At 39.9% G+C, this 26,934-nt stretch overlaps 2 protein-coding genes across 5 annotated transcripts in view; one reads left to right on the forward strand and one right to left on the reverse strand.

Moving 5' to 3' along the window:
- LOC117991155 (early endosome antigen 1) overlaps positions 1-5,024 on the forward strand; it is a 30,371-nt gene extending 25,347 nt beyond the window's left edge. For all 4 annotated transcript variants that reach the window (XM_069505841.1, XM_069505845.1, XM_069505848.1 and 1 more), the window contains 5 exons: positions 355-464; positions 1,625-1,787; positions 2,686-2,783; positions 3,052-3,163; positions 3,789-5,024. In XM_069505841.1, the coding sequence (XP_069361942.1) occupies positions 355-464; positions 1,625-1,787; positions 2,686-2,783; positions 3,052-3,163; positions 3,789-3,851 (546 nt within the window). In that variant the 3' untranslated portion in view covers positions 3,852-5,024. The remainder of the gene's footprint in view (positions 1-354; positions 465-1,624; positions 1,788-2,685; positions 2,784-3,051; positions 3,164-3,788) is intronic.
- On the reverse strand, positions 3,866-24,407 carry Cand1 (Cullin-associated and neddylation-dissociated 1). The gene is made up of 24 exons (XM_034980142.2): positions 24,184-24,407; positions 23,894-24,063; positions 22,812-23,025; positions 21,957-22,091; positions 21,435-21,592; positions 20,056-20,218; positions 19,536-19,706; positions 18,789-18,897; positions 18,069-18,202; positions 17,400-17,560; positions 16,855-17,060; positions 16,427-16,608; positions 15,787-15,915; positions 14,411-14,542; positions 13,680-13,851; positions 12,492-12,640; positions 11,839-12,008; positions 11,302-11,500; positions 10,103-10,222; positions 9,214-9,351; positions 8,738-8,926; positions 8,236-8,479; positions 7,582-7,728; positions 3,866-6,840 (listed from the first exon to the last, which is right to left on the reverse strand). Exons 1-24 carry the CDS (start codon positions 24,223-24,225, stop codon positions 6,710-6,712), a joined length of 3,765 nt encoding a protein of 1,254 aa, XP_034836033.1. The 5' UTR covers positions 24,226-24,407; the 3' UTR covers positions 3,866-6,709.
- Positions 24,408-26,934: the final 2,527 nt, after the last annotated feature.

Raw genomic sequence — 26,934 nt, forward strand, 5'->3', positions numbered from 1 at the left:
TTTATCGTTTTGTATTTTATGTCTTTTTTCTTGTACCTTTATTTGTATTTAAATTTATTATTAATCATCTAGTTAGTGTAAGTGGCACTGCCGTTCTAATTAGATATAAAATAAATAAAAAATAAAATAAAAAAATAAAAGTTCTTTTTTATATACAGATAGATAGATTAATTAATTTCAGCGCTTAGGAACTTTGTTTGTCAAAAAGTGTATGATATTCTTTGACAACTAACAAGTAACAACATAGCTAAGTAACTTATCTACAGATTACAGATAGATTGAATATTGAAACCCGGCGTAATATATCAATTTAAGAAACGGTAGCCTACTTTAAAAAAAACTTCAAATTTTCAGAGCGCAATTTGGAAATCGGTGGACGATAGTAGCGTCTCGTCGATGCAGTCCTTGGATGGCGACTCGGATATGCGTATGTTCACTATGCAACGCGACGCGAGTCTGGACAGGCAAGTATTTTTACATGAAAATTGAGGTCTTATTCAAGTTGAAAAACACCGTAATAGTACGACGCGACGCTTGCAACTAGTTTGCCTGGCCATAGCCCATACTAACGAACGAAATTAAAAAAAAGAAAAAACTTTGAAAAAATATGGATTCTATCAATTATTTATATTATATTCCATTTTCATTGAGTAGGAAATAAACTAGTAGGACTTATAGATGCTGTCATCCTTTTCAAACATATTTGAAAAAAATGGCACTAATTTAAGTACAGTCAACTTACTAAAGATGGGCGTTATTGGCTATTTACGGCAACGGTTAATCAACAGTTACTTAGTTTCAATACCGATATTGTTAACCGTTGCCGAATATCGGTATCAGAGTTGTGTTTCAACTAATTTAATATGCGCAACGCGCAGCGGTTTCCGTAGTAGTAACTAAGCTAGCTGCCGTATCAATACCGTCTGTATAGCTAGCGCGCGCATATTCACTAAAATAAAACCAATTTTACTTTCATGAATATCGTGAAGTAATCACAACCTTAAGTTCATAGCAGTAAAGTTTAATTTAATCATTGACATAGGTCAAACTATAGTGGACGCCTGCACGAATAGTTTGCCACAGTCCAGTTAACCAAAAACATTTCATAAAGATTGATAAACCAAAGAGGACCTTATCTCTATTACTCTAAGGCTAACTGTATTTAGAATGATAGATCAAAGTGTAATGGACAAGTACTTGTACAGTTAAGCCTTAGCGTAATAGAGATAAGGTCGGCTTTGGTTTACCAAGTTCTTAGTTACTAAGCCGGTAGCCAATAACCGCTCCTTCTCAGCTTTCAGTGAAAGAAAGAAAGAGAAGGCATAATTATTGCGTTTCTAGTTACCCAAAAACCAAACAATGCATTGTCGGTTGCCAGTTGGCAGTGTTGCGTTGTCAGGTGGTTCGTCATAGATGATAACTGAAAACCGTTGCTAGCTACGACAATAACGCTATGGTACGCTATAGGCACGGCAGCGGTTTTCAGTTAAGTTAAGCTATAGCGGACACATGTCTACAACTTACCTGTAATACTTACCTTTATTATTATTAGTAGCACCGATATTCATTAGGATGAAATGTCTCATAATATCTAATAAATAAGTCTTACCATTTTGGTTAACAGTCGATTATCTGGTGGATCTGCCCAAAGCGACGTATTGCCTTCGGAGAAGAAGAAAAAGAAGGGGCTCTTCGGCAAACTGAAGAACCTCACCAAATCGCGCTCCATAGACGACCACGTTGACACAGATGTGGTAGACTTCAGACCCATTGGCACTGTGTCACAGGTATACTTTATAAAGTAGATGTTCCTTTTCACCCAACATCGACAGTATGTAAAAGCACTAAGCAGCCATGACTGTATAAAGAGTATTTTACCCTGCGAGTTCTCTCTGATCTCACAGAATGAGAGTATTAAAAAATCCAGCTAGTGACAATAAAATTCATATTTTGCTTGTCTTTACTTCGTATCTCACATTTCATTATTGACAATTATTCTTGTTTTTCCCAGACTTGGCTCGGACTTGAGACACTTGAAACGAGACAGCGTTATATCGCTGGCATAAATCTATCTCGTTTTAACTAAGACTTAAGTTTAAGCAAAGTCAAAGTACGCTCTATGTAGGCTGAGATTTATAGAGCGCACTTTGACTTTGCTCAGACTTAAGATTGAGTTAAAACAAGACAAATTTATGTGAGAGATATACATCTGTCTCGTTTTTACTCTGTCTTAAGTCTGAGTCAAAGTGCGCTTTATAGATCTCAGCCTTAGACCTCAGCCTTGACAGATTTATATCTCTCACATAATTTAAACTGTTAATTGATGTGTGAGCAAAGTCAGTTCTATAAATCCCAGCCTTAGGTCCACTTGCACAAGGACAGTAAAACTGTTTAATAACGCGTAAAATTTAACTCCTCATGTACCATTTTAACTTTATGTGTTCATGTCAAAAGTACGATTTTAGTCTTTGTTTTAAAGGCGAACCGTACTTTTGACATGGCAGTTGACGCGTAGACTATAGAAAAACTTTGTAATGCTGCAACTTTTTGAGAAAAGCCAAAAAGTAAAAGCATTAAAAATAAGCTAATCAGTTTGGGTTTTTTTGTACAAGTAGGCCTATTAGTTTATATAACAAGTAAATCATTGCAATATGCTTAGCAAGTTATAAAGTGTATTTTCTACAGGGCTCAGATTCGGATATGAGCGCAGCTGGTAGCAAGCGTGACCTACGCGGCCGACTGTCCGGCATGTTCAGCAGAAAGCAAGTGAGCCGGGCTAATAGGTACGTATCCAAAAAAGTCAATCGCAATACAAAGGGGCTTATTGTGTTCTGCTTAAAAAAATCCATAAAAAAATGTAAAAGTGGGTGCAGTTGCTTAGCATAAAAGTTGGCCCATGCACGTTTGGTACCTTCGTTCCGTACATTATCTAGATTATGTGACTCTTAAGTCCACCAATCACAACAAAGCATTCTCCCCTGTCCGCCGCCAATATTTTACGATTTTGTTTTCATGCAAAACCTTGTCTTGAGGTTGAATTCTCTGGTACAGTAAAGAGCTGAGTCCAGAGCGGCCGCCCAGTGCTGCGAGCAGTACCGCGGGAGCGAGCGGCACGAAGCCTATATTGCGTAACGCCAGCGCTACCACCCTGCCCGCCAAACTGGTATGTAGCATTACTTGTCATGTAAGTAATACTTACGAAAATTCTTGTAACGGGGCTACAAACTTACAATCATCACTCATAAATATCATATGTGAGCTCAAAAAATAAAATCATCACGATTTTGAGAATTTTCTACACATAATACAGCAACACTAGAATTTAAGAAATAAAAAGTTTTTAGAAGAAAAATTTAAATAAAAAGAAAAATTCAGAATAATTGTTTCTCAAGGATCTCTTTGAGACTGATTTTTAAATATCAATATCAAGTACAGTACGCGGTAGAAAATATTGTACATCGATCTTTAGAAAGAGAGGAGGAGAGCTAGGTTTCGTAGAGCGTTGTCTTTGTCGTTGAGACCTACAAAACGTCACATTAGGTATGTGACAGAGACAATGCTCTACAAAGCCGAAATCTCAGTCTAAACGTCATGTACAATATTTCTTGCCGGCTACTGCTTTGCATTTATTCAGCGTTCCTCAAAGCACATTTTTATAGCTAGAAATAAAAATTAGTTCAATTTCGCAGTTGCTTTTCAAAGATTTCTTAGTCTTTGATTCTTATATCAATAGCAATTTACAATAATATTTTTTATAAAAATTTATTTCATATTCAATGCGATTTCAGAATGAATCTCCCAGCTCAAGGGCATCGAGCGTCACGCCTGCCACGAAGAGGAAAGGGAAATAATTGAAGATATAATATAATTTTTCGCTTTTTATTGTATTTATCCAACCTATGAATATTCCACATAGCATGTAATATCACAATACATATCGGATCTATCAAAAAAAAAACATCTAATTATCAATTTCCGTCTGTATTCTGCCATAGTCCATGGCAACATTTTGTGACAATAGAGTAGTAGTGCAATTCGTGTACGCACGACTGCATCGATATCAATCACCGGTACTATTACTACTACCAGCCAGTAAAATTCATACAGTATGCCATGTCGTCGCAGGCTGATCTATAGAGCGTACTGTGACTTCTCACACTTCAGTTTCAGTTAAAACGAGACAGACGTATGTCAGCGATATAATGCTGCCTCGTTTTAGAAGTATCTTAAGTCTGAGCAAAGTCAAAGTGCACTTTAGAGATCTCAGCCTAGGATTCTGTATCATATAATTAATTAAAGCTACTCACACTAATTATACCAGCAAAACTAACGCTCAAAAAGCTTCCGAAACAAACGAGTGCTCAAGCGTCTATAGTGCATGTATTTGTTCAAATTCACAACAATAATGAAATTGCACTTACCGTACAGTTCTTGCCATTCACGAAGACGAGTGAAATTTACTTGCAGTTACGTCGTTTAACATTGGTGTGCGTGCATGTCGGACCAGGCAGTCGCGGGCAAGCGCTCGCAAACGCACACATTTAGTTTACCTTACTTAAACTATACGACTTAAACACAAGCATGAGCCACTCGTCTTCGGGAAATGCATAAACTATAACGGAATAACTTCTGAAGAGTACATTTGCTATTGCCACCTGTCACACACCTTTCGGACGTCTTAAAGCGACTGCTAGTATTGCTTGTATAAGTCAATGATGCAAAACGCGCGAACATTACAAAGGATGCGGTAAGTATGAATAGATAACGTCTGTAGAGATTCTGCATCGGGACAGTATCGATACTTTATAGCGATTGTATATTGTGAGTAGCGATATAGAATCCTGGTTACGTTTGTAAACGGCCAGCGACCGCCATCGCCATCGCCATCGCCGTGGACTATAGCCCTCAAATACAATCTTCCTAATGATGCTACCCGGACTATTCAAGTATTCGCCCTAGCTTTTAACCGTCAGCAAAAATGTTTAAATATATGTAACTTTTTATAATATATAACTGTTGAATAATATTGTGTCTCATTTCATTACAATTTTTACAGCGTGAACCTGAGTATGTATAAAAAATAAAAGTAAAAGAAACCTCGTGATGATTCGCGAAATATACAGCTGATAACTTACTGCAAAAAACGTAAAAGTCGCACAACGCGAACGCAGTGCATTTTCCTTTACTGAAAGGAAGTGTCTAGACAGTCACAAACAACAATAAAAAAAATATTCGGCTTCAAGTTATTCCATTAAAAACTAAACCTTAGGTAATAGTTTGCGTTAAGGAACAAATTTTAAATTTATTTAAACCATTTAATACATTAATTTTTTACAATTTGATTTATTTCATATACTTACCTATCTAAACTTTAAAAAAAGAAAATAATTAACACAAAAATACGTGCACTCCCTGCACACTCGCACTCACACATGCACACACAAAAACACACATTCACTCAAACAACCATACCTACGCACACTGTAGTAATTATATTTTTTGTATAATATTAAGTCTATTCTGTTAAAATACATTTCAAATTTAAATTTTAAGTAGGTATTCTTGTGGCTTTATGTAAAACCAACATTAAGATTGTATAAATAATTTTGTGTACGCTGTTGATTAAGTATAAATAAATAAAATAAAAGCTAACAAGAAACTTGTGGCCGTATATTTTTTATTATCGAACGACCGCTTGTGGCCAGACACTTCTGCAATTCATCGTCCGATACAAACTAGGTGTGGTGCTTACGTCATTTGAATTTTCAGTAGTCAAGGTGAGTAAGATTACAGTCGCGTGGTTACATCGGTAAGTGATAAAAAATGGGATTCTAACGAGAGACGGCGACGAAACGCTTAGCCACAGAAGAGCTCTCGCGCACTTTAAAACTGTTATATTGATAAACCAGCATTGCCCGTTTGCTCGCTATCTCTATTTAAAGCAAAGGTCGGATAACAAGTCCTGCAAAATTTCATTGAGTAAAAAAATATATTATTAATTAAATCTAGTACCAAAATCAGGTAACGTTATAAAAACAACAAGTGACATTTCCGTAGTGTTGCAGATTTCTAAAAGCACTAAAAATTCACTCTCAGCTTTCGTCTCAGCAGCAGACTCTACTCGAATCGAAAAACCACATTGTGGTCTCTAATTGGAATTCCATTGTATATCGCTTGACAAACATTGGTGCTATTGTACGTTCACTAAATTGTCAGTTGGCACCATTGCTTTGTTTGCTTTATTCCTTAGGACTTAGGGTTTATTATTGTGAGATTTGCAGTGGTGCCAACATAACGTCAGACGTCAAGATATTGTGAACGGACAATAATTCGGTTGTACACAATATTTTAACTAAATTGACAGATTTAAAAGTGATTATATCCTCTCTCGGAGGAAACATTGTGAAAAAATAGCACTATTTTTAGATTTGTCTATTTAGTGTAGTGGTAGTGTTGACGATTGTGAAATGACTTTATGAAGGATCTGAGAGTCTTAACGTTTTTAATTTTAAGAACCTACCATTATGTGGTTAAAGTAACGAGTCAAGACCCTCAGAAATGAAGACACAGAGAGAGAAAAAGATTGTATACAACCTAATTAGCACCATCGTACCCACCTTGACTGTATTGAAAAATGCGTTGCGTTCAATGCGTACGACGCTTGTGGTCTAATCTGCGATCAGCTTCAGTCAACACAGTCGAGATGCGGCTAGCTCTGGTCCATGAGGTTGGAGTCTACGCCGGCGCCCGTCGAGTCCTTCAGGATGGACTCGAAGATCGGCTGCAGGTCTGGGAACGATTTGATTTGCGTCACGAAGTCCATTAGGTGGGGATTTTTATCTGAAATGATAAATATCAATTAATATATTGAAGCAAATATATATAATGGACGTTTAAAATGAGGAATGGAGAAAAACCTAGCTTAACTGAACGCGGCGTTAATGAAACGCATCTACATTAGCTGGACGGACGTGAGCGAGACAATAGATTTTATACAGAAATAGCTTGGATCGGATATAGCCTACTTTCTATCCCGGAAAATCGAAACTTATGCAGACAAAGTCGTGGAATCATCAAGTAGGCTAAGAATCTCACCCGATTCGTCCCGCGCACGATCATCTTTTCAGAGTTAATTGCGTTGTAAGCAATCAAACATCACTTGCTTTAACTGTAAAGGAAAACATTGTGAGGAAACCTACATGCCTGAGAGTTCTCCATAATGTTCTCAAAGGTGTGTGAAGTATGAGTAAGTAAGTATGTGAAGTTTCTTGTTCTGAGAGGAGACCCGTAGTCAATATTGGCCCGCGATGGGTTGATCATGATGATAACGCGGCCGAAGTCGTAGACAACTGTTAGTTCTTTATATAACAACTAGCTGATGCCCGCGACTTCATCCGCGTGGAATTAGGTTTTTTAAAAATCCCGTGGGAACTCTTTGATTTTCCGGGATAAAAAGTAGCCTATGTCACTCTCTAGGTCTTTATCTATACAATTGAATTTTTTTGATTGAAGGACAAACCAACAAACAAACACACTTTCGCATTTATAATAAGGGTACTGATAAAACGCTAGTCAAGTCACCTGCGTCGGGTATCTGCAGCAGCGCGGCGGCGGCGCGCAGCGCGGAGCGCTTGAGCTCGTCCTGCTTCTCGTACTCCTGCTTCACGGAGTTGGCCTTCACCTTCATCGTGCATGTGGCGCGCAGCGGCTCCACCAGGCTCTCCAGTCCTGCCCAATTACACATCTCTTGTTATCTTGTACATTAGCAATGGACGATTAACTTTCAAATATTCGATAACCATCGCCCAGCAATTGAATAATCGAAAAATAAACAATTGTTTTCGATTGTTCAATAGTTACTTAGCGCACGGGTTTGCTGATTTTTATTCGATTGTTTTTGTGACGACATATAAATCGAAAATTGATTGACCAAATATTCCATTGTTTACTCATTCAATTTTTTTGCAACAATCGTCCATCGCTATTGTACATATCACGTAACTTTTAGTCAACTCAAAACCGCGACGCGACGTCGTCGGTGGCATTGTGTAAGGGCGTTTTGCACGCGATGGCTACCACACGGCTCGATATGCGGGCACGATACACAACACAAGAATCACGATACATTGCATACGACTCGTGGAAAAACGTTCGTACGTTTTTCCACGAGTCGCGGAGGCCGTCTTCCACGTGACGCAAAAACTCGAACACTAACTACTGTGAACAATTACTTACTTTGCAACACAACTGCAGGACACAGTTGCGCGAGTCGAGCGCACATCAGATAGGTGAGCATCTTGATGTCGTAGTGGTCGCGGAGGCCGTCTTCCACGTGACGCAAGAACTCGAACACATCGAGCCGGTCCAGACACGTGCCGAGCAAAGTGTACATGCATTCGAACGCCGCTTTGCGTAAGTCCAGCCCGTCGTCCACGGAATGCTTGAACGGACCCATTTCCACTTCTCGGATAAGCTCTTTCTGTTGAAAATAAAAAGGTCTTCATTTACTTCCTGCTGTATGTCATTTGAAATCATTTTTATGAAATACATAAAAGGCTACAGAATATCGTAAAACATATTAAATAAAAACATAATAAAAAGAACATAATAGAAAAACATAACACAAATAAGTGAGATCGTTGAGTCTGGCTTATCGTGAGAATCCAAATTAAATGCCAGTCCACGCATAGCTTACAATGTAGGAACTACCAGTAGGAAAACAGCTTGTTCGCGGTACCTTGACTTTGGTCTCAGCGTAGATGGTAGGCAACAGGTCCGGCAACAGGTCACGCACTAGCGAGGGCTTGTTGTGCGCCGCCGAGTTGAAGGCAACGAGCGCCACGCGTCGCACACCTAACTCGGTGTCGCGTAAAGGCACTAACAACTCTGCCATACACGCGCGTAGCATGCCATCTATCGCTTGAGGCTGTAAAGATTACAAATTTATTACACTTTTATACTATTAAAAATTCAGATTTTAATCATCATCATCATCAGCCGATAGACGTCCACAGCTGGACATAGGTCTCTTGTAGGGACTTCCACACGCCACGGTTTGCGCCGCCTGGATCCAGCGGCTCCCTGCGACTCGTCTGATGTCGTCCGTCCATCTAGTGGGGGGTCTTCCAACGCTGCGTCTTCCGGTGCGAGGTCACCATTCCAGCACCTTGGGACCCCAACTTATACTTACTATACTTTATATTGTAAACTAACCTGATCTGAGATCGTGAACTTAACAGCTGTTACAGCAGTTGTTCTAGTGAGCGGCTCGGGTGATTTTAGGAACTCTTTCAAATGTGGCAACAAGTCCTTGGGCTCTAATAGACATAATTTTCCTAAACATTCGGCAACCTGAAAAAGAAGTAACACATAAGTATAAAAAAGTACAAGTTCAACCTTGTTTTACAGATTAAAAAAAAATTAAATTTTGAAGCGTATTTCCAGGCGATGTTATCCATACTATCCTGATTGATGTATCATTGGGGCCGGTTCTCTTGTACACAATCTCTAAACTAAATTAACAGGTCTAAATCTAATGCTATCCTTTTCCGCAAGCAACATTATGACAGGGATAACAAAAGATTCAGACGTGACATTACAAGTTTAGTTAAGAGATTCTCTTGTACACACAAGAGAATCGGCCCCAATGTCTGTCTATCTGCTAGCTTTTCATAGCCCATCTGTTTAACAAATTTTGACGAAATTTGGTACTGAGTAGCTTGCATCCCAAGGAAATACTACTTTTTATTCCGGAAAAACAAAGAGCTCCCACAGAATTCTTAAAACGTGTTTCCACGCGGACGAAGTCGCGGGCATCATCTAGTACTCCGTATTTTAAAAGATATACTGTCTTAATGGACCCATTTAATTTAAAAGATCCAATGAGTATTTTTGGAAATGGCGGATTAAACTCCTGAGCATAAAATTAATCACGATCTGATAAATAGAAGCAATGTCCATTGACAAGTAGGTGTGATTGTATCAAATCCTTATTTTTATTATTTTTATACTTTATAAAAAGCGAACATTTTACACCGTACTTGTGCTAGTGCTAGAGCTGACAAAGATCATCGACCTTACACGATTTATAGATTTTACATACCACATTACGAGATCCTTCCTCCGCACATTGGCAGTGCTTTGACAACTGAACCCAAATCTCGGGTATGAATGGCCTTAAAGCTTCTACTCCTTCAGGTGTGCAAGACTCACAAGCAATTATCTAAAACAGAAGAAAAGGTTAGGTTAGTCCATAATTATTATTGAGTTACTTTTACCGAGGAATTTGATCTTACAGCGGTTACGCACTCATCCGATCAGAGTCCGTGAAAATACGGATATACAAAAATAAAAACATACAGTCGAATTGAGAACCTCCTCCTTTTTTGAAGTCGGTTAAAAACTCGGACCGAACTCGGATATTGCTTACGCACTAATCCTATATCTGATCCGAAATGAAGCTATTCAGTGGACATCTTTGACATATCTACGTCCGATTTGAATCCGAAACACATCCGAGGTATTCTCACGGATGACGGAGAACTCGGATGGCGGAAGTGCAGTGCGTAATCTTATTCCTTTAAATACAAATATTAAACAATCTGACACGATCTCTACTGCAGCAGAGGAGCTATTGCCTTTACGTAACAGTTCAAGAGTAGATACGAGTCTCTGATGGATTTGAGAAAAAATAACTCCCATATTCATATTAGGTCACAGAGTAAGGATATGACATTATATTATATACAGAGGTTCGACGAAGCCGTGTAGACAGAGCAATCGTGCGGTGAGTGTTCTCATTCATGGGAGATGGGGGGGTGATTGCTTAGTTGTGTTCGCATACAGTGAGCAATGATTGTGAATACGGGGTAAACTTGGGTGACCGTATTGGCTGCGCCAATTTACCACCCAACTTGCAAAGCTGTACGACCTATAAACCTAAAGTTAGATTGCAGCGTTAATTACTATATCGTGAAACTTGTTATTAAATCAAAAAGACAGGACGACTGCATTCTTTTTGCAAAATCAGAATTCGGTAACCGCCACCGAGCCCAGCGCGTAGCTCGCGGCCAACTTCACCTCTTCCGACGACAGTAGCGAACTCTCAAATGACTTACCTCCCTAAGCGAGTGTAGAAGCAGGTACTGGCGCTTGGGCTGCGCCTCGATCTCGTTGAGTATGAAGGGCAGGAACTCGGGCAGGTTGCCCACCGCCACCGAGCCCAGCGCGTGCTCGCGGCCAACTTCACCTCTTCCGACGACGGCGCGGACGACGACAGTAGCGAACTCTCAAATGACTTACCTCTCTAAGCGAGTGTAGAAGCAGGTACTGGCGCTTGGGCTGCGCCTCGATCTCGTTGAGTATGAAGGGCAGGAACTCGGGCAGGTTGCCCACCGCCACCGAGCCCAGCGCGTAGCTCGCGGCCGACTTCACCTCTTCCGACGACGGCGCGAACGACGATAGTAGCACCTCCTTCAAGTTGGGTATGGAGCTTAAATCTCTGTGGAAGGTAAACAAAATCGTTAAGGAGCTGGTTTCTATAGTATAAATCTTAGATTTGATAGGTTTACAGCTGTTACCTTAGCCTTAAGTCTAGTATTTAATTACATATTACTACTACCGGAATACCGCTTTGTCCGCACACATGTGTCTGTGGGTAATTATTATATGGCCGGTAGCGCTGGGCTGATCGAAGTCAATTAAGCGGGACAAGAACAACGCTATACGTAACAACTTTTTCTTGTAACATCTCAATCTGGAGGTGGGCATTTGTACCGTTTTTTAGTTTTAAGGCTTGTAATGAAGACTTTTCATTCTGTTTTCCATGTCAATACTCACAGATGTCTGCCGATCTCGGCCAACGCCAGAAGCGCGAACATGTGCTGAGTGTCGGAGTGCGGCTGCAGCGCGTCGCGCAGGAAGCCGCGCGTGATGTCCAGCGCGTCGGAGCCGTCCGAGCCGCCCGACACCACCACCGCCGCCACACATTTGGCTAACGAATGGTACGCCTGCGATATTTTTTATTTAAATAACTAAAATAATCACTTTTCATTAGTATTGTAAACTTAAAATAAGCATAAATAGAAACAACAAAAGAACAGTCCACTTTTGAATGAAATCCTCCGCCACCGATTTGAGACTGGTTCGTCATAGAGCAATACTATGCGCTGATACTTCCCTTCCACTGTCGTCGTTTTTTTATAGATGATGGCTGAACAACTAGTTCAGCCTCCTATTTGAGGCTCCTGGTATCGATCCCGGGCACAAACCTCTAACTTAAGCAATTAAATATAGAAGGAAAACATTGTGAAGAAATGAGCTGCATGCCTGAGAGTTCTCCATGTCCACAAAGGTGTTTGATGTTCGCCAATCCGCACTCGGCTAGCGTGGTTGACTATATCCTAACCCTTCTCATTCTGAGAGAAGACTAGTGTTCAGTAGTGAGCAGGCGAAGGGTTGATGATGATGCACTTTATCTCGACTCGCCTCACCTGTTTGATGTGGTGCGGGGTGGCCGCATGGTCGGCGTTAGCATGCACGGGCGCCACTAGAAGCGCCAGCAACTCGCGGCGCGAGCAGCCGGCCACGTCGGCCGTTACTAACGCCGACAGCACCCCGACCATCGCCTTTAACGCACCACCTGTATTGTGTTACCATTTTTTTAACAAAGAAAACTTATGGCTAATTGGAAAGAGTAAATAGATAAGAACAGAAGAAAAGTTTTACATTGAAATAAACTTTTGCAAGTGCTTTTAAACCGCCGTCGTTACATAACGCATACCTCTAGGCAAGTTAAAAGCGCATCACTGTAGTTAGACCATATAATATAGGGTACCACACCACAGTGGTATTCATTTTTTTAAATAAACGAGGCGTTAATTGCTATTTCAGAGACTTGTATATTACTTATCTCCAGTTTGTGAGTAAATAATAAACAAATAAATTTAAGAAAAACATTATACTAGTTTGTACAGCTACCACAAGGCATTGTCGAAGTCTACATCAGTACGAAGTTGAAATTCTACGACACGTACGAAGCGATTTACTTCCTCGTTTTTAATCCGGAACGCCCTTCCGGCATCCGTTTTCCCTTCCACTTATAGTATAGATACTTTTAAGTCAAGAGTGAATAGGCATCTTCTAGGCAAGCGCGCTCAATCTTAGGCTGCATCATCACTTGCCAGCAGGTCTAATTGCAGCCAAGCGCTAGTCTATAACTTTAAAAAAACCGGCCAAGTGCCAGTCAGGCTCGCGCAACGAGGGTTCCGTACTAAAGTCATATTATTTCGACATTTTGCACGATAATTCTAAAAAGTATGATGCACAAAAATAAATAAAAATCTGTTTTAGAATGTGCAGGTGAAGACCTTTCATATGATATCCCACTTGATATAGTTATCTTACTTCGAAAATTGAAAATACTAATTATTAGTTCGGCCACAATTTAATTTTTTTGTGTGATGTAACCACAAATTCACGGTTTTCAGATTTTCCCCCGAATGTCTGCTATAAGACCTACCTACCTGCCAAACTTAATGATTCTAGGTCAACGGGAAGTACCCTGTAGGTTTCTTGACAGACCGACAGACAGACAGACAACAAAGTGATCCTATAAGGGTTCCGTTTTTCCTTTTGAAGTACGGAACCCTAAAAAGTTAAAAAGGAGTGAGATGAGCTACCTTGTAAGAGCGGCGAGCGCGCGAGCGTGAGTATGTTAGGCGTGAGCGCGTTGCGCGCGTCAGGCGTGAGCGCGGCGGGGCAGCGCACGCACGCGCCGCGCACCAGCGCCAGCGCCGTCTGCGCGCAGTGCAGGTCCGCCTCGCACACCAGCGCGGGCACCTCCATTAGCACCTGCCACAACACGCTGGTCGTTGAGCACTACTAATGGCCAGCTTAAAGTCTAGTATTAGTACTAAAGTCGAGTACCGAGTAATTTAGTAACTAAATGTGTCTAAACACCAAAAACTTTGTCGAGTAGATTAGTAAATTATTTAGTCGAGTTGATGCATCAGTACCCTTATTATAAATGCGAAAGTGTGTTTGTTTGATGGTTTATTGGTCCTTCAATCACGTCGCAACGGTGCAACGGATTGACGTGATTTTTTGGCATGGGCATAGATAAAGATCTGGAGAGTGGCATAGGCTACTTTTTATCCCGGAAAATCAAAGAGTTCCCAAGGGATTTTAAAAACCTGACTCCACGCGGACGAAGTCACTTTCAACAAACACATTTTCACATTTAAAAATGCGTAGCGGTAGGTATTAAAATTAAGTCAAAACTGATGCAGGCCAAAAGTCACACGCGGTTTTTTTTTCATACTGAATTCGGATTGGAGTAAATATGTATTTGAAAAATATGATATCAATTATTTAAAAAAAAATTAGAACATGAATACATCTATTCCCTTACCTTACTTAATAGTTCTATGCTTATGGCATTGCTATAGTTTTGTACAAGAGTATCCAACAACACCAAAGTAGACAGTTTCAAGGCTCTTTGGTTCTTCCTCAAAAAGGATCCGAGTATAGGAACAACATCCGACTGCAACAAAAACATTTTTACAACAAAAACAACAACAACAGTAAATAGACTATGAAAAGAAATGTTAAGGTTTTAATAAATCATGTCTTTTTTTTTCTTGCAAGTTTTTCTGCTCCTTTGTAACTCCCACACTATTCATTGGCTTCGTCTTCGCGTTTCGCATTACCACAAGCTATATGACGTCATAACACGTTGACAAAAACAAAAAAAACGAGAGAACTGTCTCGAATTTTGTATCAAATTATCTAATTTTTTTATATTTTGAAAACAATTAACCTTTTTACCGTGGTGGCATTTTATTTAGAACAGAATATAAACGTTTTTTAGGGTTCCGTACCACAAAAGGAAAAACGGAACCCTTATAGGATCACTTTGTTGTCTGTCTGTCTGTCGGTCTGTCAAGAAACCTACAGGGTACTTCCCGTTGACCTAGAATCATGAAATTTGGCAGGTAGGTAGATCTTATAGTAGACATTAGGGGAAAAATCTGAAAACCGTGACTTTGTGGTCACATCACAAGAAAAAAATTAAAATGTGTTTCGAACAAATATTGCTATACCACATTCAAAGTAAGATTGCTATAACAAGTGGGGTATCATATGAAAGGGCTTTACCTGTACATTCTAAAACAGATTTTTATTTATTTTTATACATAATAGTTTTTGATTTATCGTACAAAATGTCGATAAAATACGATTGTAGTACGGAACCCTCAGTGGGCGAGTCTGACTCGCACTTGGCCGGTTTTTTTTTAAATATAAAATTTAACTAAGTGCTGTGAATCGTCAAGTAAATCTAGTGGTTAAAATTACTCTTCCAACCAAGAAGAAGTAAGAGTAGTACTCGCGTTAAACTTACTTTTTTATCTGATTTTTAAGGTGCTTTTATAGTTGACCTATAATGACAGCCCCATTGTTACAAACTAAATTAAACTCAAACTCAAACTCAAATCATTTATTCAGAATTGGTAAAATTTTACTCTTTCTGATTGTCACAAATTTTTATTTGTAAGATGAATGATATAGTGGTGATAATTAATACATACTTAAAACTAAAGCTACGAGGGTTCCAAACGCACCCAGGTCTGAGAAGAGCCCACAACAAACTCAGCAACAGCATTAATAACAAACTATGTATAGTTAAACCTAAAACTATAACAATTTGAGAAAATCACTAACAAATACATACACTTGCATTGCCGAAATCAAACTTATTTGTTGATGAAGTTAGAAATATCAACTTACCAATATAGGCCGCAAGTCGATACGCAGGGGAGAGGAGGCTATTTTCGTTAGGGCTTTTACAGTAGTCAGCCGAGTTATTTCGTTACGTAATCTTTCTAAAAATATTGGTAGACACACTGGGAGTTCGTTCTGAAACAAAATTATACAAAAAAGCATAATTAAGAAACGATATTGTATTATTTTAGGCGAGAAAACCAAGGATTTCTATGAGATTTTAAAAACCTGAATCGATGCCGACAAAGATGCGAGCATCAATTAGTTATTGATAAAGGTACAGTTCGCAGGTCGAGATGGCAATCGGGGTGCGGACGCCCCGCACACCCGCACAGCCTAGCGCGGGGGCGCAACCCGGTGCGGGCGAGCGCGGGTGACGTGCGGGTGTGCGGGCCGTCCCCCGCCTCATGCCCCGATTGTCATCTCGACCTGTTCCGGACTATAGATAAAGAGACATAAGTCCAATTGCATATTCGAACAGGTAGGAAAAATCGCGATGTGTGATTTTAGAGTGTAATGTATCCAGTTCGGCTGAACTACCTTGCGTCGTGAATCACATCGCAAGCTTTCGTGAAGCATCGACCGCGCTCGCAGGTTTTGACGCTAAGTGCGTTGTGGTTGTGAGACTCGGCCTACAGACACGCACCTCCAGGTAGTCTCCAAAGTGGCAGATGAGTTGTCCACACGCAGCAATAGCACGCTCCTTGACCTCCTGGTCCATGTCTGTGGCTCGGAGCCGCACCAGCGTGCACTCGTACATGGCGGGCACGAAGCTCTGCAGATCCTCCGCGGGCGGCGACACCACGCCGTCAATGTTTTCTATGCTCTCTGACGAAATAAAATGCATTTAGATGTGGTCAATAAGTTTAACATCCTAAATTTGTATACTCGAATTAATTGCGAGCGTACAGGCATTCGATTGAATACAAATCTGGAAACCTGATCAGATGCTGGCACTAGTTAGAATTTGTGGTTATTATCTAATAAAAACTAAAAATATGTTGCTTTTAAAAGTATGCGCAATTCAGTATTAACAAGAATCACCCCACCAGCCACACCACGAACACTACTCACCCAGAGGACGCATCACTTTGACGAGGGTTTGCAGCACGCGCAGAGCCTCCGCAGTGACCTTGTAGAACGAGTCCTGCACGCACGCGAGCACGGCGGGCAGCAACGCCGCCACGTGCGGGCGCATCGCGTCCGCGCTGTGGCCGCGCACCAGCCACACCACGAACACTAGTGTTTCGATCTTCATCGACGATGCCGTGCCTTTATCGCTGCCGAACGAAAAGGTTTGTCAACTCGCGAGTCTTGCACTCTATTTTGTTTGGAGAGCATTTAAGATGAGCGACCGCAACGATAGCAATCAAACGTGCGACACTTAAATGACACGCAGGTACCTCAAAATCTACTTTAAAAGTAGACTTTTAGAGCTGCAGTCTAATATTTAATCTTTTTTCGGGTAAACTATAATCTCTCTCTCTTACCTAAGAGTTATGTAAATGCCGTCAAAGGGACGCGCCGCCTAGTAGTTCGTCTAGGGTCACGTGATCAAGTGAGCCCAGCCTGCTAATAGATTATTTATTATTTTATTACAAGGTTCAACAAATACGTACGTCAAAGGCGGAGTGAGCGCGCGGATGACGCGTGCGGCGTGGTCGGCGAGGCAACCGGGCGCGGCCGCCAGCAGCTCGCGCAGCAGCGCCAGCGCGCCCGCTCGCGCACGCACGCTACGCCCGCGGATCACGCGCAGGGCGCCGCGCACCAGCCCGGGAACCTGGTGACCAATACGACTATAATGCGTCCAGATTAGGAATTTTGTAAGACCGACTTAATTATTCAAAATTCCTTAGTGCTTGAAGACCAAAGTCTTCAGACAATGTGTATTGCCGGTGATGACATATGGATCAGAGACGGTCACTAACCATGGGCCTCATAAGAAAGCTCAGCGATCGATGGAGAGAGCTATGCTTGGAGTTTATCTAGGACTAGGTGATCAAACCAGAAATGAGGAGATCCGCAGGAGAACCAGAGTAGAATAGTTCAACGATTGCGAAGCTGAAGTGGCAATGGGCAGGACACATAGTTCGAAAAACTAATAGATATTGGGGTTCCAAGATGCTAGAGTGCGCCGGAAAGCGCAACGTTGGAAAACACCCCCCACACACATATCTCAAATACAATAAATCAAATCAATCAAGCAAACATTGTAAACGGTCAAAATGCTTGGCTCAAGCAAAAATCTAGGTGCTTGACATCAAGCCCTTGACCGGCCCATAACATACCCGCTGTAGCAACAACGCCTGCGGCGAATTTTCGCTGGGTGCGATGTTAGCCTGCAAGGCGGGCGGCGGCCGCGTCGCGCGCAGCAGTGCTGTGTAAGCACTCAGGATATCGCATTTCACGTTCTCCTCGCGCTCTGTTCGAGTAAAGGAAAAAGGAGCAGAAAAACTTAATGAATACTAATCTTTCGAACGTATTTAACCTAGCAGTATGTACAGTACTACCACTTTTATAAGTCACGCTGATGTACCTGCGCAGAGATTTTAGTTCTGAATGGCGCGAAAATATCTCTGCTATTGGTTGTTGCCTACGCGCCATGTTTTATACACGCGAATTATGAGCGAGATGGTACGAGTAACTGTTGTTCTTGTTTTTAAAATCTTAACGTTAAACAATAAGGTCTGTATTTCCTTAGTGTGCATTCGGTTTCAGTCTGCGTTATGTTGCGCTTTTCTCCGCAAACGAATATTGCCAATGCGACATAATATATAAGTGGTTGTACTGCACAGCTTATTTTACCACAACATAGGCACTATCAGTTTAACTGCAAAACAGTGTTTAATATTAGGCCTTTCCTTTTCTTTCCTATTAAATAAAAACATTGTCTAAACACCATTTTGTACAATATCAACAACGATGAACAGAATGGGGTATAAATTGTGGTTTAGACTCATAACCTAATATATAGTACACACAAAATAAAGGATTAACTATCAACTTACCTTTAAATCTAGCAATTAATGCGGGTGAGACAGTTTGATACATTTCAGCTAAGAGTTCGTGACGAGTTGATATAACAGACTCCAGGCACTTAGCTGCCGCCCGTCTTACCTTTAAAACAAAATAAAGTACACATGAATAGTTGTTTTTTTTTATACTATATAATACCCGCGACTTCCAGATCATACATGATCATTGTAAAATTAAAATTAAAAAGAGCAACCGCCGAGTTTCTTGCTGGTTCTTCTCGGTGGGAACGGCGTTCCGAACCAGTGGTAAATTAAAACTACCCGACTATTCGAAAGCGCTTGTAAAAAGTCTACTTGAATAAAAATATATTCTATTCTATTCTATTTAAGGTACAAGTTTTGCCATAACACAGACAGAGACGCGAGACCGCAATCGTCACTTTGCCGATGGTTTTCAGTTGGCGGGCGACAGAGATAAAAGACAGTCTGTCTCGCGTTCCACTGAGCACTACAGAAAGTCGTACAAGCCAAGAGACAGTCGTGTTCGCAAGTCTCTGTCTGTTGTACAGTTACAAAATTCAAGTAACCTCCATGGAGGATGCCATGACATGTTATCATCATCTGAGTATTCCTCCGTGTTGGACTCTAAGTCCTCTAGGTCTAGCTTCTAGGTATCGGGCTAAGAAGATTCATCCTCAATCACCTAATGCTCGCCGCCTCCACTCTCCTCGTCATCCTCATAGTTGTATTTCAGACCATACATGATCAAAGTACAGATACCTTCCATGACATGTCGTCATCGTCCGAGTATTCCTCAGAGTCGGACTCGGGGTACGCGTCAGGCTCAAAAGATTCATCCTCCATCTCCTCATCCTCGCCTCCACCTTCCTCGTCATCTTCATAGTTGTAATTCGGATCATATGTGATCATTTTCAGGCATAGCTCAATAATCTGCAAAATTAATTGAAGGAAAATAAAATGCAATAAAAAATTTGAATAAAATCTTCAATAACAAACCTGTTTAATCTAAATATATAAAAGGAAAAGGTGACCGACTGACTGACTGACTGGTCTATCAACGCGCATCTCAAACTACTGGACGGATCGGACTGAAATTTGGCATGCGGATAGTTAGTATGACGTTGACATCAGCTAAGAAAGGATTATTGAAAATTCAACCCCTAAGGGGATAAAATACGGGTTTGAAATTTGTGTAGTCCACGCGGACGAAGTCGCGAGCATAAGCCTCTAACTCTAAGTACCTACATAAGTGTAAAATTCTCCAATAAAATGCACTTACGGTTGGAATATGGGGTTGGACTTCTTTGGGGCACTTGAGCACAATTGCCTCTAGTGCCTGCAAACAGTGTTCACGCAGCTCTTCGTCCGCATCCGTCGAGTGCTTCAGAACTTGCGGCGCCACTCGCCACAACTGAACCCCAAACCTGTGACCGGCTTGGCGGCTGAAATAAAATACTTTTTTTACAAGCCGATGCCCATGACTTCGCCCGAGTGGATTTAGGTTTTACAGAATCCGACTCTTTGATTTTCTGGGATAAAAAGTAGCCTGTATCACTCTCCGGTATACCCATGCAAAAAATCACGTCGATCGAAAAACCGGCCAAGTGCGAGGCAGACTTGCACACCGAGGGTTCCGTAGTACAAGTATACAAGTCGTATGTTTTCGACATTTCGCACGATAAATCAAAAACTATTATGCATTAAAGTAAATAAACATCTGTTTTAGAATTGTCAGGTAATCGTATGATATATACTTGGTATAGTTGAAAATTGAAAATACTAATTAAATTATTTGTTCATAAACACATTTTTTTTTTTTAGTGATGTATAACCACTAATTCACGGTTTTCGGATTTATCCCTTTACTTGTGCTATAGCACAACATTGTGGTTATCGACTATTAAGAGCGATTACGCACTCATCCGATCCTAATCTGTGAAAATACGGATATGAAAAACTCGGACCGAATCCAGATATTGCTTATGCACTCTGAATCAAAGGTAATGCGAAAGCGTTCATACAAACAGTACTACAACTACTTTAGTCTGAATATTTCTTCTTCGATGATGTAGAGAAATCGGATGTCGGAAATTAATCTAGTGGGTAAACTACCATATAAATAGTTTAATGACTACTTCGGAAAATATTTTCATGGATTCGGATCAGATGCACTGCAAACACTTGTATGATGTTGCAAAGGATAGGATGTCGTGTTCAAAGTGTTGTAGTATTGTTTAGTGAAGTACAAGCATTAAAATTACATTTTAAACCCACAAAAAGTATACAAAGAAATATTTGAAAACGATTGTTAGATTAGATTATTAATAAAAATTACAAAATACATAACTATATGCATATATTGGGACTGATTCTGTTGTTTTTCGCTAAACTAAATTTAGAGTATCTTCATCCTCTTCTTTTTAATATTGCTAAAAAGGATGGAACATGACTTTCACATTTAAAATCTCTAAATTTTAGTACACGCTACAAATTTAATCAATACGCTCGCGACTGGCACTAAAGTCACGCGATTTGACGGCTCTAAATAAAACAGTCAAACTATGTCTGTCCTTTTCATAATATATTGGTAAGAACAGGATGTGAATGCTCTTAAATTTAGTTGTGCTCAGAATCAGTACCATTAATTATTTATCTTACCAAACAGATGCAATACATTGAATGTGTGTACGACTGACACTGGACGATGTGGATGTGCTCAGCCCCTCCAGCAGGTGATCAATGAGCTTGTTGTACAGAGACGCGTTACAGGACATCACCAGGTGAGACAATGCCACTATTGTACGTTTTCGTACAGCCTAAAAGCAATATACACCACCACGGAATATAGACTTATGGGAAGAACATACAACACATTCAAACCAAAATTGTTTATCATAGAGTTACACCATGGCATAAATTATGAATGGTTAATAAATTATAGAACTACTAGATGATGCCCGCGACTTCGCCTGCGTGTCATTAGTTTTTTAAGAACTCCATGGGAACTCTTTGATTTTCCAGAATAAAAAGTAGCCTTCCCCGGGATGCAAGATATCTCTGCGTCAAAATGGGTTGAACAGATGAGCCATGAAATGCTAGCAGACAGACAGACACTTTCGCATTTATAATATTGGTGTGGAATTAGTATGGATTAAAATGGATAGTATGGATTATACTAACTTGTCGTGGGGAAGCTAGTTGAGGAAGTAAAGAATTTAACAACATTGGGTGGAAGGATATCAGTAATCCACCAAATCTGCTGAGTAGGTCTGCCAATATGTCCAAAGCCTCTAGTTGAACAGACACATCTTCTTGCTGCAAGAAAATAAACTTGATCAATCATAAAATTAGTTTTACTAGCACTACAAGTTTTTTGTGTAGTCCAAAAAAATTTAGAACTTAAATTAACAAATATCCAGGATATTCTATTCGTTTTCGAAATGTAGAACTCTCTATGGTGAACAGTGCTCTGTTTAAAACCAACTGATAACCTCCCTTGCGCTGTGCGTGTGTATAAGTGTGAGGTCTCAGGTTGGAACCTCCCCCTCCTCCCCTAGCCGGACTTTGGCTAGTTACCATCTTACTTACCAGCAGTTATCCTGCAAAGTAATTTGGAGTTCCCGGATGGAGTTGTCAATAACAGGTATAGTTCTTGCAATTCACGAAGGCGAGTGAACTATACTTGTGGTTACGTCGTATACACGGCCATTGTGTCTGTGCGCGTGCATGTCGGACCAATCAGTCGCAGAGCAAGCGCTCGCAAACGCACACATTTACTGTACCATACATATACCAATAAGACTGAAACACAAGCATGAGTCACTCGCCTTTGTGAAATGCAAGAACTATACAGGTTTAATAAAACTACCATACCCTTTCCAAGTAAGCCAACTTGAATCTAGACTGAATCATCATTCATCATTTACTATCAGGTGAGATCACAGTCAAAGGCTACCTTGTCATTGAATAAAAAAAGGAAATGTCTGCAATATTGTAAATTAACTTAAAAGCCTTCAAAATGATATGGAAACATACCTTCTCAATAGCACTACTTAATCTTCCTGTGATTTTTTTACACACATTTGCAGCAAGTGTGTTTGAGCCCAAAGGTAGTTCAGAGATAACAGTCTTTAAGCCAATGCTGCTTATGTCTCTCAGTTGTTCTGTGTCAGAGAGCATGTTGACGCATAAAGTCTCGACTATACCTTCTACTTGATACTCCTTGACTTTGTTCACCAATGGACCAAGACTAGAAAAACAAAAAACAAAATTATGTTAGTCAAAGATATTTTCCTACAGTACAAATTACATTAGATCCAATTCAAGAATACCTGCTTTAACATATTTATGTCAAATTGCAATAGATCCACTACAAAGTTACGTACAGGATTAAAAATAAACAAACAGACTTGATACTGTAACATTTATAAGATTAGTTTGGATATTTTAAAACTTTTCAAAGTACATTTTTCTAATTATTTAAAAAAAATTACATAGAAATATATTTTATCTGAGAATACAATCAATAATAATATAATAATGAAGTTTTTATTAAAGGCATTAAACCAATATTAAGACTAATAACTGCAGCTATACCTATTTCCCTTTCCCTCCAACTAAGCATCAAGTTTCCACTAGGAGTAAATATGGTAAGAACAGTGCAGTGGGACTGAAGAAAATAAATCTAAGCTAAATCCCATTAAAAATGTCATTTAACACAAATTATTCATTTTCTTTCATTGTGCATGTCAGCAATTGTTTCCTAATTGGATGTTAAGTAATAACAGTTGATGGTGGTGGTTTTGTTTGACTTTTCTATGATAAATTTTACAATGTAATCATAGTAAACTAAGGCTGGCTGGATGTATGGCATTTTCAGATAGTTTGCTGTCACATGCCAGTTTGGCCCCTTTGAAGCTAAGAGTTCAAGAATGGAAACAATGCACATCCCTTAAGATAGACCAACAATCACACAGAGGCTGGTGGGATGTGGTTCTATGGGGAAGAATGAGGACCGGGTGTGGTGGCACTCCTCACTGTTTGGGAAATATCAGCAGCAGTAGATGTCAACAAGCTGAAAGCATAAAGAGTAGTTTACATGCAGTGAAATTACATACCACTTCACAGCTAGATTTTGCACCTCTCCATTCTTATCCTCAAGCAAACGGAGAAGCATTTTTACGACTTTCCGTTCAGAGTCATCGTCAAGCTTTATGCTATCTTTTTGTAACTCAGTCATCAGATCGTTTGTGGCCATAAACCTGAAGTCTTTGTCGTTGGATGTCATCTAAAACAAAAGAATATTGTCATGCAACTAAATCATACTTTAAATATCAACTATGAAGATGTTTTATACAAAGTTATCAACAAATATAGCCCTGTAAATAACAATATATGCACCGGTTACCTTCTCGAGAAGATTTGCGATTTGGTACGATACATTAGCCATTTTGATAAGATTTTGTTTGCGACAACAGTACTAATATACCTAACAATAGAAAAACATGTAAAGGCCTATTTTTTATTAAATAGAAAGCGAATTGCACTCATTTGAAACAGTATGAAAAACAACCTATTTGCCACCGAAATAATCGAAAAATTATGCTCCCCAATTTGATAGTGGTTTATAGTCTCTCTTGATTAATCTATAAATCTATGCTTCTCCGGATGGTCTGTGTCTATGCTTTTGCCACTATGGCCACCACTCACCAGATAGTCCTTGTTCTGAGCTCACCAGCGTAGATAGAGTAATAAAGGCAGGAACGTTTGCTTTCTCATTCACACTAAAAAGAAAGCACAGATAAAGTTACTAATGTGATAAACAGAGACGCAGCTAGCCTATTTTTTGACCCTTATCGTGTAACTGGTTTTTTTCAAGAATACATACAACTTACATGCAAGGCATGCAACTTTAGTTGCGATACAAACTTTGAGAATTCGTGGCGTAATGGTATTTCTTATGAGTTATTTACTTGTTTTCACATAATAAACGTTTAATACAAATATTGTTGATCGGTTAATACAAATATTTACTACTATGTTACGCAGGCGAAGCCAGCGGCTGATACATAGTGAGCCAGCGCAACATGCATTCCCATTCCCACGTACGAATACGACCCGTATAGCTGACGCGGCGTAATACCAGAACCCGCGCGATGTGGGAATCGTAATATTAAGTTAGAATATTCTCATCCTTAGAGATAAGCACTAGTTTTTAGTCTTTTCATTTAAATGTAACTTTGAATATAATTATTATAAGGTATTATCGCCGACTAGTTTTCTTCCATCCACCTCCTGCGAGCCTAAATATTACTGGCGCAGTGACGGGGTAGGATAAGCTGTACCTGTAGCTGTATCGGACAACTGTGACGGAGAACAACTTATCCTGAGAACCTACCATTCGGAGGCCGCAGTGTAGTGGAGAATCTAAACTTCGATTCGTGGAAAGAAATAGATCGGCGATGCGGTAAGTACTTGAATCGTTCAAGTTCCTTTTACCTATCCTTTTCCGACTAACAAGAAAAAGAGGTAGGTATTGTGTTTAATTTTTTTTTAATTGATTTTTTTTAAATCGTACGTTTATTGAATCCTCATTTATATATCGTCCTTATTCCTAAAATTTTATAATCTAGGTTTATACAAAATCTATAGACCTATTTAATATAATTTTACGTGAACTTTAGGGAATTAATTTTTTTATTGAGTGCTTTTTTGTAATAAAAGTTTTTTTTGAGTGTCTTTTTGTGTGTGTTAGTTTAATTTTTATTCGTCAAGATTTTTCATCCAAGGTCAGGACGTAGTTTCGTAGGTTCGGTTAATAGGTCAAGAGCCGTAGACGAATCTAGGAACTTAGAAGACATGGCATCAAACGATTTAGATACTATCTATAAATCTATTCGATTTTTACCCGAATTTGACGGAAATCCTCATGTGTTAACACGGTTTATAAATTTGTGTGACCAATTAGTGATTGCCCATTTTGACATTAGTCCGGGACATGAGTTACAAAATTCGGCATTAATTAGTGGAATATTAAATAAAGTGACAGGTTCCGCGGCTAGGTTAATTAATGCAAACGGTATCCCAGATAGTTGGAATGGCATACGAAATGCCCTTATTAATAATTTCGCAGACCATCGCGATGAGACCGCTTTATACAATGATTTGTCTCTACAGACACAAGGCTCTAGCACCACAATAGAGGCTAAACGGCAACTTTACCAAAAGTTAACCCTGCAGTGTTATTTACGTGGTCTAAAAGACCCGCTAGGGTCAAGGATACGGTGCATGCGGCCAGTGTCAATGGAAAAAGCCCTCGAATTTGTACAAGAGGAACTTAACACCCTATATATACAACAGCGAAATGAAGGCGGGTTTTCTCAGAAAAATTTTGGACATAAATTTTCCGTATCAAATTACACAGGTCCTTCAAGGTCACAAGGTTTCGCTATGCCTGGGCCATCTTGGCAGCAGCCTATACATTTTAGACCACCTCAGAGTCAGCAACCTATGCATTTTAGACCTGGTTGGAAACCTAACCCTCAAATGCATCCGCGTGGTCCTAGTCGTACCCAATTAATGTTTCGCGCTCCTCCACCGAATTATAACCCGAAGAGCAACGTTTTCAAATTTCCAAATCGACACCAATCGCCTAACAATTCTAATTTCCCACGTCCCATGAGCGGTGTGAGTCATTTCACCCCTAGACATTTACCACCATCGGGACATGATTGGCGTAAATTTGGTAATCCACCACCAACTAACTATATGAAATCACGCGACGTCAATTTTAATGAACTTTACTATAACTATGACTATGGTTATGATTATGATTATGACTATGACTATGATTATGACTATAACTACGATTATGACTATGACAATTACGAACAATTTCCGGATGAATGCTATGATTTCTATGAGGAAAGCTCCTCGAAAGTTGAACCGAGTCCTAAAATGAAAGAAGATTATAACTCGAACGCATTATCGCGCATTGAAGTTCATGTGCAAGAGCTAAGTTCGATTGCTTTAAATTAATCGGACGGAGCTCCCTCTATAGATGATTCTGGAACTCTCTCAGCTCCGGAGGCTGAAGATGGTTCTAGAATAGCAACTGTCCATACTGATGACGAAAGCCCCATCTTGGAAATCCCGATTA

This window comes from Maniola hyperantus, chromosome 2 (assembly GCF_902806685.2).
Source record: "Maniola hyperantus chromosome 2, iAphHyp1.2, whole genome shotgun sequence".
NCBI lineage: Eukaryota > Metazoa > Arthropoda > Insecta > Lepidoptera > Nymphalidae > Maniola > Maniola hyperantus.